Source organism: Prionailurus bengalensis, chromosome C1, assembly GCF_016509475.1.
Source record: "Prionailurus bengalensis isolate Pbe53 chromosome C1, Fcat_Pben_1.1_paternal_pri, whole genome shotgun sequence".
Lineage (NCBI taxonomy): Eukaryota > Metazoa > Chordata > Mammalia > Carnivora > Felidae > Prionailurus > Prionailurus bengalensis.
Window position 1 is genome coordinate 175,483,380 of NC_057345.1, and position 12,131 is coordinate 175,495,510.

Genomic DNA, 12,131 nt, shown 5'->3' on the forward strand with positions numbered 1-12,131 from the left:
TTTTAGCTCCTTTTATTTGACAAATTCTCCCCCTTACCCTGATTATTAAAGGGCAATAAAAGGTCTTCTGATGGGCTTTCCTATAAATTATTTTCTTCATGTTGTTTCTTATTGGTATGAATAGCTTGATACTGTTTCTAGTATCAAATATTGACACCTATTTCTAGTCTTAACTTTATAATATGGAAACAGAGAGACATTAACATACATTTTCAAGTGCTCAGTTTAATTATCTGAGGATTACATTTGCCCTACTGATTCAAATATAGTTTTTAATAGATGAAGGAAAAGGAATGAATATTTATTGAGTGCCTACCATGTCCCAAGCTCTCAATGTAGAAGAGCCAGTGTAAAACAGGGAAAGGGGATAACACACCTGGGCAGGTAGAATAGAGGAAAAGAAAGTAGAAGAACATAAACATCTGCAAATGTGACAGCAATTCGGGAAGGCAGAGGCTGGCTGTGAGAAGGCACAAAGCAAACTATCAGGTAGGAAGAATTCAGGAGAATCTTAGTGGGGTAGAAATATCTGCAAAATATCAGTAGCAGCAGGAATTGACCAAAGTATTTTAGTGGTAGACAGTGCTGAGTTTTCTCCTTCAGCTTTTGTGATGGGAAGAGAAATGTCTGTTGGCAGCTGCAGATAGAAAATGTAAGAAAGATGGAAGACAGGGCAAGTCTGTCTACTGTGAAACAGAACTGACTGCATTTTTATAGGACAAAGGGGGGGGCAGTGTTTTCTGTTAGTTTCTATTTATCATACATAACCTTTATATTTGGAGAGTTGAATAAAAGCAAAGAGGAGAAAACCAGATAGAGCTTCTTTGCAGGAGAGAGTGTGGATGCTTTCAGCGAGGGGCTTCTTCATGAGAACCACTGTCTCCAGAGAAAGAACAACTGCCCCAAAACTCTGATGCATAAGGCCATGTTTGGGAGGACAGTAGATATTTATTATTAGGTTAATTCCAGGAAATAAATAACTTAAATTTTCTTTAGAACAACAGTGAAGCTGGTTTTAAAAATCTATCAGTGAAAAAAGCTGTGACTTCTCTTTTTTTTAATGCTTACTTATTTATCATGAGAGAGAGAGAGAGAGAGAGAGAGAGAGAGAGAGAGAGAGAGGAAGCAGGGGAGGGAAGAGAGAGAGGGAGAGAGAGAAAATCCCAAGCAGGCTCTGCACTGTCAATGCAGAGCCTTATGCAGAGCTTGATCCCAGGAACCATGAGATCATGACCTGAGCCAAAATCAAAAGTCAGATGCTCAACCAACTAAGCCACCCAGGTGCCCCAAAGCTTATGACTTCTGAAGGAATCCTATTTCAATTACACTTAGCAAATAAAAGGTAAAGATTGCTAGTTACTTTCAGGAATGGCCCATGCTTGACAGGACCATGAGGTATAATATTTGATCAATAGAGTTGTTAGAATAACACTAGTAACGCTAGTTGTTTTCATGGTTATTGCCAAGAATTATTGAATTGTGAATTATTGAAAATGGCAGATAATTGTGGGCTTTAGTATACATAATAAAAGCATGAAATAGATCTTTGGGGGAAAAAAAGAAAAAAGTCTTAACCATTTAATAAGTACTTTTCAGTTGGGGTCAGGGAAGGTTTAGAGTAGAAGTGAATTAGGGAACATATAATTCATTATCCAAACCAAGAGATGTTTATCTAGGAAAATGTCTCAGACTCTTCCTTAATATCTGTGGAGCCTGAGGCAAGCGTACAAATTGAAGCCCATATATTTGACATATTTCAAGTATACAAAGGAAGCCACAAAACTACTCAGTAGCTTTGTCTTTCTATTTTAACAAATAAATTTTCAAAACACCCAAGAAGATTAGTTTCAAATTAGATGTCATAATTCTCAGAATCCTTGGAGTTTTGTATGAGGACATGCTGATATTGGGTGAGCTGGCCCCAGGCCTTAGAAGGCTCTTTTTGTCCATCCCCAGCCCCTCCTAACACTGGCAGGGTCTCTCATGCAGATGTAAATTCACCCTTCAGCCTGCATACTGAGTCTATTCACTTCTCAGTATAAACAATGATCCTAGGGCCACTCCTTGAAATGAGAGATGGGCACAGAGGAGGTATGGCCCATCATCAGAAAGGGGAATGCAGCCAAAAGACTTGTATAGTTCCCGGGTATGAGCATAAGCCATTTGGGCTGGAAGCTCTGGGGTCCCAAGATGCCCAGGACATGGTTAGAAGGGGAGAGTTAAGCTCCAGGTAGACATGTTTTCTTGCCTCAGATAACCCCCTTTCACATGGAAATAAGACCAAAGTTGGAGTCTCTGAAGTGCCAGGACAAGAACAGAGCCCCTTTCTCATGAATCTAAGGCCAGTCTTGCAAATGCTAAACTGAAATAGATACCAGGACAACAAGCAACAAACCTAGATGCTTCAGAAAACTGGAATATATGGTTAGCCTAAATTTATGGAGCGTATGCCAGAATGTAAATTGCAGTCTGGAAAAGTGTCCTGGGTGTGTAGACCTGGATCAAACAGGTGTTCTGTAGAAAGTGCTCTGTGTGGGGCACCCAGGTGACTCAGTTGGTTAAACATCTGTCTTTGTTTTTGTTAATTTTCTAATGTTTATTTATTTTTGAGACAGAGAAAGAGACAGAGCATGAGGGTGGGAGGGGCAGAGAGAGAGGGAGACAAGGAATCTGAAGCAGGCTCCAGGCTCTGAGTTGTCAGCCCAGAGCCTGACATGGGACTCAAATTCATGAACTCTGAGATCATGACCTGCACAGAAGTCGGACGCTCAACCTTCTGAGCCACCCAGGAGCCCCTAAGCATCTGACTTTTGATTTTGGCTCAGGTCATGATCTCACAGTTCATGAGTTCAGGCCCCACATTGGGCGGGCTCTGTACTGACAGTGAGGAGCCTGTTTGGGATTCTCTGTCTCCCTCTCTCTCTGCCCCTCCCCTGATCTCTCTCTTTCTCTCTCAAAATAAATAAATAAATATTAAAAAAAGTAGCTCTTTGTATATTATTGGAGATGAAAAGCATTCTTACCAAAACTTTGTAGGAGTAAATAACACTAAAACTAAAAGACACAGCTGGGCAAGCTTCTTGGACACAAAAATCAAAAGGAGAAAAATGACTCTGGCTGCATTTGTGACATGAGCATGAAGAAATAAAAGGCTAAAGTGACCTAAATGAACTTTAAGGAGGAAGAAATTTGTGAGGAAACTGGATGATATCCTATGAAGAAAGCGGATCAAGAAGACAGCCATCAACAACTTTCTGGAACTAGACTTAGGCAATAAGATAACTTTTACAGAAGGCCTATTTCAGAAAAGGAAGCATTATCTGATTTACAGGACAAGTGTAAATTTGAGTTTTGTTGTTGTATTTTGTTTCCTTTATTATGAGGTAATGAGTAGTATACAGACCTTGTGATGAAATAAAGGAGTGTTATGCATTGAATGTTTGTGTCCCCCCCCCCAAATTAATATTGAAGCTCTAACCCCCAATGTTTGAAGATTGGGCCTCCAAAGAAGTAATTAAGGTTAAATGAGGTCATAAATGTGGGGCCCCGATCTAATATGATTAGTATTCCTATAAGAAGAAAGATATATTGCTGTCTCATTTTCTCTCCACTTGCCCAAAGAAGTCTCATAAGTGCACAGCAAGATGGCAGCTGTCTACAAGCCTCAAGAAGAGGCTTCAGAATGAAACTTTGATCTTGGTACCTTGCTGGCACTATGATCTTGGCACAGGACTTCTCAACCTGTAGAACTGTGGGAAATAAATTTCTGTTGATTAAGCCACTCTGTCTGTTGTATTTTTTATTATGGAGCCTGAACAGACTAAGACATGAAATAAACAATAACAGACTGGGGATTAGATATATTAATGTGTTTCCAGAAAATTTTTGACAATAATGGGATAGAATATAATATATAGCCTGAGCTAAGATAAAGAGGTCAAGGGAGGGGTGCCTGGCTGGCTCAGTTGTTAGAGCATACAACTCTTGATCTTGGGGTCATGAGTTCAAGCCCACACTAGGTGTGGAGCCTACTTTAAAAAATAAATAAAATAAATGTTTTTTAAATTAAAGAGATCAAAGGAAAGTTGAAAAGACATTTTTTAAAAAAAACATTTATTTTCAAGACACAGACACAGTGCGAGGGGGCAGGTGCAGAGAGAGAGGGAGACAGAATCCAAAGTAGGCTCCAGGCTCTGAGCTGTCCGTGCAGAGCCCGACGCGGGACTCAAACCCACCAACAGTGAGATCATGACCTGAGCTGAAGTTGGACGCTCAACCGATTGAGCCACCCAGGCTCCCCAAAAAGGACAAAGTGAAATAGAAAAAATTAAGAAACTTATTAAAATAAAATTACATGATAAAAATATTTGGGAATTCAGCAAGCCAGAGAAATGCCTTCCAGTTGAGGTCTGAAGGAAAAGAATGTAGATGGAATTTAGAAACGATAGAATATCCATTCAACTTTGCTGTAAGTGTGGGCTAAGGGGTGTTCCTTGGGGTTTTAGTACTCCTAGATTTTCCAGAGGGATGGTTCAACATCCCTGAATCTAATATCAGTGAAATTCTAGGCTTTTACTTGTAGCTTGAAAGAGACAACTGGCATCTTCACTTCTTTCCCAGTCAAAAATTAACAAGGATGGTTTTTTTCTACAGACATCTATACTTGCCAGGTGATGATTTCAACACATTTGCCTTTTTAAAGACAAGACAGCAACCATACCAGTCATGTAACTTGTTAATAAGCCCATTTCTTATATTTGGTATTCCAGGGATGGCATGTTTGTAAAGAAGAGGGAGTAAGACAGAATGAATTCATGATTTTCTGGATGATAATGTCATTTTACTCCCTGTTTGGATTATCATTTTTGGCTCTGTCTCCAGCAAAATATTAAAAAGAGTGACCTAGACACTTCTTATCCCCCATTCTCTCTTTTTATCATGTGATATTACCACTGTTTTAACTGTTAGGGTACAAAATATGTCAAGGCTTATCTCCTCTCCCCCCCCCCCACACACACACACTTGTTTAGAGCTTTCATGACTATTTATGAAATTTAGAATCATCATGTCTGGTCTCAAAATAATTAACTACCATTATTTTTATTTGGATCATATATACTTACAATGTAGTTTTTAGGGGAAAATTGACATCTTTATGGTGATCTTCTTCTTCAAGAACATCATGTATTTTTCCATGAACTGATTGATGTCTTCTATTGTGATTGTTTGTAGTATTGAAATGTATTTCACTCATTTCTTATTTAAGTTGTTCCTATTTATTTTACCTTCTCTTGATGCTGTTACAAATTTGCTCCTTTTTACCCTACTGGGCGTCTACCTGGTTGTTATATGTGTATATGGGAAATATGTATCTGTGCACATTTACTTTGTGTGTTGTTATATTTCTGAATTCTCCTACTGCTTAGAATAGCATTCAAGGGGTGTCCATAGCTATCACCCCCCCCTTTTTTACTTTAAGTGTATTTATTTATTTTGAGAGTGAGAGAGAGGGAGAGAAAGAGGCTGTGCACATGAGCTTGGGAGGAACATAGAGAGAAGGAGAGAGTGAGAATCCCAAGCAGGCTCTACACTGTCAGCACAGAGCCTGACGCAGGTCTCAATCCCACAAAACGTGGGATTATGACCTGAGCTGAAATCAAGAGTCAGAGACTTAACCGAATGAGCCACCCAGACACCCTCATCTCTCTTTATATATATGTATATATGTACATACATACAAATATTTATTGTACTTATTGCATGTGCAACATATTGCTTTCTCATTATATAGGCAAGATATATGTTAGAGTCATTGAAGTGTCTTTTCTAGTACTTTCTCGTACATCCTTTTAGGTTATCTCTACCTTTCATTATTTTGAGCTATTTTACAGATTTGTTAGTTGCATAAAATTGATAATGATGTACATTTATTCTCGATTATAGAAATACATACTAGTTATTCAATAGAACGTAACTGATTATTGCCATAAGAATAGAGCATCTATTTATAAATTCATTTCAACATATCTTATATTCTTCTATATACGTGATACTTGAATTTTTCCATGAATTGTGATATATTGTTCCGTCAATAATGAAAGAACTAACCAAAATCTGGGACACATTTTCATTTTATATTTGTGAGTCATGATTATTCCCCCTTTTAAAATTATCCCTAAATAGTTATTTTCCTTCTTTTTCTTTCCTCTGTTCAATACAAAACTACACAATGGAACATAATGGAGAAAGGAGAGAAATTCCTGTACATTTTCCTCTTTCTGGGCATCCTTTCCCTTCTTTCAGCCTAGAAAGGAATTTGAATACTTATTTAGAATTTTATTTCTTTAGAGTTTTCTAGCTTGAAAAACAAATTCACAATTTTTTTTCAAATTCATAATATTTAAAAAATTGGTTTATGGGATGTTTTACTGGCTTATTGTAGATTTTAAAGAGGGAAAAAGAGATATAGTCATTGATTTTAGTAGTATTCCACTGACTGCTATAAACAGTTATGTGTATAAATTATTCAACACTTCAGTACACATGCGTGAAAATCAACTTTAACTCATAACTTTAATATTTTCATACAATCAAAAAATAGAGCTGTACATTAAGTAGACATAATATGACTTATTTTAATTGATCAAAATATCTTGTTTGTGACTTACAGATAAAAGAAGTGGTGGTTTCTATTAGCAGATTAAAACCAAAAGACAATGAAGTTCACACTTAAAAAAATTATTAAGCCAATAAATACAGCACTACACCTACCACTAATACTATGTACACACTGCGTTACATTTGAGAAAACACCAAATTCCAGAATGGATATTTTATGAATGAATTCACTGGAAAATAACTTTAGAAAATGAAAAAGGACAAACTAGAATTTTTTAATTAAAATCTGACTTACACAAGTACTTACAGAAAAGTAGCAGATCTGTATTCTGAAAGGTAGAAATTCCCCAAATTAGTGTTTAGCTACCCCAAAAATTTGGCTTTAAAAAGTATTTATTTTATCTTTTCTTTATAAGTAAGATATAAAGGAGATCCTAGTTATCACGTCAGCTTTAGAGAAGTCTAATATTTGAAAATATTACTCATAAGAAAATATGGCTACAAAACTGAGTAATTATTGGCTGCCTTCATCTAAAAACTGTGCACTAAACAATTATGAGCCATAAAAGAAATCTGATCTAAATTTAATATGATAAAAAAACAGAATAAAAGAAACACTGGAAAATGACAGTAAAATTTTACTGTAATGCTCATGGAGAATTTGACAGACAGAATTGTCTACTGTCATTTATGGTTGAGACTTGACAGTTTGTCTGGAAGAATGTGGAAATATGTGAGCAGTATGAAGCAAAGGATTTGAATCTTTGAAGAGTAAGTAGCTAAACAGTGAGTTTATTTAAAGGAATTTTTGTATTATTTAGACAGTGGCAAGTCTGGAACAGCCTGCATTCCTTCCTGTGACAGCTTGCTGTAAAATCCATAAATTTAGAAACAAACGACAAAATCTTTGCATGTGTACAGATGAATTATAAATATATTGACCAAGCCATTTAATCTGTTAGTTCTTACTAATTTAGATAATTTTCCTGGACAATTACAAATGACTTCGGAACTCACAATCTATTGACAGTTAAGAAAGAATCTATGATTACTCAGTCATTAGTTTAATCCATTTTAAGCAAATTGACACACTAGAAAAGCACATACACATAGTAACTTGTCCTCCTCAAATTGAATTTTACTAATTGAAGGCATTTTTGTTTTTCAGAAATTCCAGTGGAAAATAACATTAGGGGAACAACTGAATCCCATTTAAATGTCACTTTAATTCATTAGCAAGGCTTTCTTCCATCTTAATTTAATTACTCCCTAAATGTTCTGACAATTCTTCTTCACTGATGTATTCAAGTCTTTCACTGATTTCTGGTATCATATTATCATAGTAGCTCTAATAAAGCATTGTATATGATATATATGTATATATATTCTATTCCTCTAATTTTTTAAAAAGTCTGAACACTCTCAAAACCATAAATGTTTATGCAGTAAGCGTCAGAAAAGTAATATTTTTAATGGTGTGAAAACCATAAGAATGGCAGATTGGCATTTTTTACTATAGGAATCCATTAACATTACTGGATTAGAATGCAAGTTCATCGTCAAAATAAAAGGAGAAATATGTCAAACATACCTATTATTAAGGTATGAAAGCATCACCTAAGCTAATATAATAAAACAATGGCTTGATTTTTTTAAATAAATATTTTATATCTTATCATAGATATTTCTGTTCTCTTGGTTCTCAAACAAACTTCTGATGCTGGCATCTGGTTGTCTTTAAAATATTTACCAAATATAGAATTCCAGACTCTATTTTATTATAAAATCAGCCCAGACACAGTATCAGATATTAACATGCATACATTGTTACATTATGTATTTGTTTTTTTTAAAAACTTACCTAGGTTGTACACATTTGATTTCAGACTATAAAATAGAATAACAGAGTATTTACAAGCTTATTTTTCATAACAAATTTTTTTACAAACTTCCAAGAAAATAAGAAATCCTTCACTGATTTCCTTCATGTAAAATAATTGCCAGTTTGTCTACACAGTAGAAATGGAAGGGGCAAAGTTTCTATTTACAGATACAGGGAAACTGATTCCCTCCCACTTGTGTAGTAAGATAGGAAAGTAGCTGACAAGGATGCTTTGTAATATCAACCAAGATATCCCCCTGATGATGCCAAAGTAGGATTGTATGTCTGACATACTATTCATCAAACCTCAAAAACAGATATGACATTGGATATAACTGTGATGTATCAGCCAATGAGTAGCCAATAGCAATTCTACTCTATTGCTTTTCTTGGGGAGAAGTGGTTAAGCCAACAGAAATAATGACCTCTTTATGCAGTCCATTTGAAAGGGTAAATACAAAAAGGGTTAGAATACCTACTTGGTTAAAAAAAAATCAACTGCACCAATGAATATGGGATGAAGAGTTTTAAAACAAACAAATGAAAAGTTAATTTTCCCTCTAAGTCTATAGGCCTCAGCTAGGCCTGTTTAGCCAACAAGAGTAGAATCACGCCCGACGCGTATATGAACTTTACAGTCTTATTCACATGTGAATTCGTGCAGTGGTGTACTAGAGCTGGCACATACCAGCCTACAAGAGTTGACTGTCCTCATCTATTCCCAGTTTCACATTCAGTGATGTCAGATTGGTAGACCGAAATTAGCCCTGGTGGGAATACACCATAGAAACTGGAAAAACGTTACAAATCAAGGGTTTTTTTCCCCTCCCAAAGGGCTAGTTGTTAAACATTTAACAAAATACTACTGAATTGATATGAGGCATTTCTTTGTGGTATTCAAGAAATTCATTTTATACTGAAGTCTTCTGGTTGTAAAGTCATGGATCCAAGTCCTTGAGTTAGGAGTGACCCAAAATAGTTAAACAGTATTCCCTCTATTATCAATCATATAACTTTTCTGGTTTTAAGACAACATTTTCAATATCATGGATGCTTTTTCCATTTAAGTGTTCACTGGGACAGTCATGACTGTATCCTGTACCATCACTGATTGTGGACACTGTGTAAGACGCACTGCGAAGAGCATCTGAATGGGAGAAGCTGTTTCCAAATTGGATTTTATATTGATTCCAATTTCTTTTCAGAATTGCTTGAACCTATCAATCAAAAAGAAACAGAAAGGACAAGAGCAATCCATTATCTGAAATAAAGATACTGTATTTAAAAGTACAATAAAATAATTTATGTAAAACTTTAGAAAAACCAAAAGCATTGATGTTAATTCGTGAATAATATTGCTCTTTTTAAATTAAAACATTAAATTGGAAACATTAGGAAATTTACAGTTAGGAAATTCGTTGCCTTGCTCTTTATTTTAGATTCCCTCAATATTTTTTTCATGCCTTATCTTTGAAGCTTTAATAATGCATATGAATGTATTATGGTCAAACAAGTAGTTAATCCAGACCCCCTTTTGTAAGATTGTGTGCGTAACATTTACTTTTATATCAGTATCTTAAATAATAGAATGAGAAGATAATTAGAGTATAAAAGAAGAGAGGAAGTATAAAAGAAAAAGAAGTTAGGGAAACAGGGAATATAAATCATCATCATCATCATTAACAGCAGCAGCAACTAGTTTTTACGGAGTGATTAACACATGCCAGGTATTGTGCTACATTCTGGAAAAAAAAGATCAGGGTTTTTGTCCTCCTGAGGCTTACTAGCTGGAGGGAAGAAAGCATTCAACAGGTAATGACAAATGAGATGAGCCTGTGAAAACGTTTAGGAATGTCACCACTCCACTTTTTTTTGTTTTTTGGATCTCCCTCTGACTGGATGAATTTGATGTCAACTGGCTTCCTTCTCCTCTAAAGCTAGAGATCAGGACTTGTAGGCCATATATAGTGACCTAGGTTTGAATCAAACATGAGACACAAAGGTGATTTTCTTCATACTGAGTCAGTGAGTGGAAATGAGAATATTCAAATACATCTCCAGTTTGGCAACCTGGCTGTTTCCAGGTGTCTGATGATTGGGCACACTGGTGTGGGACTCTGCTCCTAGGTTACGAGTGTATTAGCCACATCCCTGTGACCTAATCCAGATCTGTCCAAAACATATGTATAGCTTTGAACTGTCTTCCCCACACTATCTACTGCTCTTTGACCCTTTGCTTCCTCACAGGGAATTTGAGCATCATTAAAAGCAACTTTCCAGTCATCCATGTACTAGAAACATACTCATGCAATAATTGTTTAACTTTCTGCTAATATATAAAATTCCCCAACTTTTCATTCACTGTAATCATGTGTAAAAATTAATATTAACCTTTAAAATAGGATGGCTTAGTTAAGTCTTCATTGTTTTATATAATAGATCGAGAAAACTTCTCCAAATTATGAACAATCTATTACTAATAGCTATTCCCAGGAGATCTTTTAATGAGAGAACTCAGTGGGATACTTCAAAGTCCTTTGAGTCTCCTGTTCTCTGTCACTTAAAATGGACATAAAGTTTTACTGTCTCACTTTATGTTTTAGCATGTAGAAAAACAGAAGACACAGATAGAAAGTCAAACCGTTTCTTTTTTTTAAGTTTCATTTATTTATTTGAGAGAGAGCATGAGCTGGGGGTGGGGGGTGCAGAGAGAGAGGGAGAGACTGAATCCTAAACAGGCTCAGCAGTGTCAGCACAAAACTTGATGTGAAGCTTGAACTCATGAACCATGAAAATCATGACCTGAGCCAAAAACAAGAATTGGCTGCTTAACTGACTGAGCCACCCAGGGACTCCCTAAAGTCAATGGGTTTCTGTAGTTAGAATTCCAAATGAGTTACTAAAATTTCGGGTAGCTCTATTGTAGAATTTAAAAGTTATGTAATTAGAAATGCAATAAACTGGTTTTAAAAATTGTATTTTATGAAATTCACAATCTCAGGACTTTCCAGTTTATTTCTTTATATATATTCTTCAGGACTTTCAAGTTTATTTCTTTATATATATTAACTATGTCGGAAAGGAATAATTTATATTCTTACACAAATAAAGAAATAAAAGCCTTTATAGGACAATGAATATATTTATCTTGCAAAAAAAATCATATTTTGTTTCCCTCATGGTTTAGTAATGTCTTTCTTAATTCTCCAAATAGCATATTTAAATTAAAGCAATTTAAAATAGGGGCACCTGGGTGGGTCAATTTCTGTCACCTTTTGGTTAAGCATCCAACTTGTGGGTTCGAAATCTGTGTTGGGCTCTGTGCTAACACCTCAGAGCCTGGAGCCTGCTTATGATTCTTTGTCTCCCTCTCTCTCTGCCCCTCTCCTGCTTGCACTCTGTCTGTCTCTCAAAAATAAATAACACTTAAAAAATAAAGTAATTTTAAATAATGTCTGCATACATAAAGTCTTCAAGAGCATAAGCAAACAACAGATGAAAATGGTTTTAGAATGTGCCTTTTAAATATTCAAAGATTTACAACAAAAATGACGTTGGGCAGATTATCTAGATATTCCTGATGGGAATTGGTTTTGATCCTTATTTTATGCTAAATTCATTTCTCTTCCCT

At 35.6% G+C, this 12,131-nt stretch overlaps 1 protein-coding gene across 2 annotated transcripts in view; it reads right to left on the minus strand.

The window, feature by feature from the left end:
• Positions 1 to 6,554: 6,554 nt before the first annotated feature.
• Positions 6,555 to 12,131, minus strand: part of CALCRL (calcitonin receptor like receptor) — a 104,552-nt gene continuing 98,975 nt past the window's right edge. For both annotated transcript variants that reach the window (XM_043577249.1, XM_043577248.1), the window contains one exon: positions 6,555 to 9,717. In XM_043577249.1, the coding sequence (XP_043433184.1) occupies positions 9,502 to 9,717 (216 nt within the window). In that variant the 3' untranslated portion in view covers positions 6,555 to 9,501. The remainder of the gene's footprint in view (positions 9,718 to 12,131) is intronic.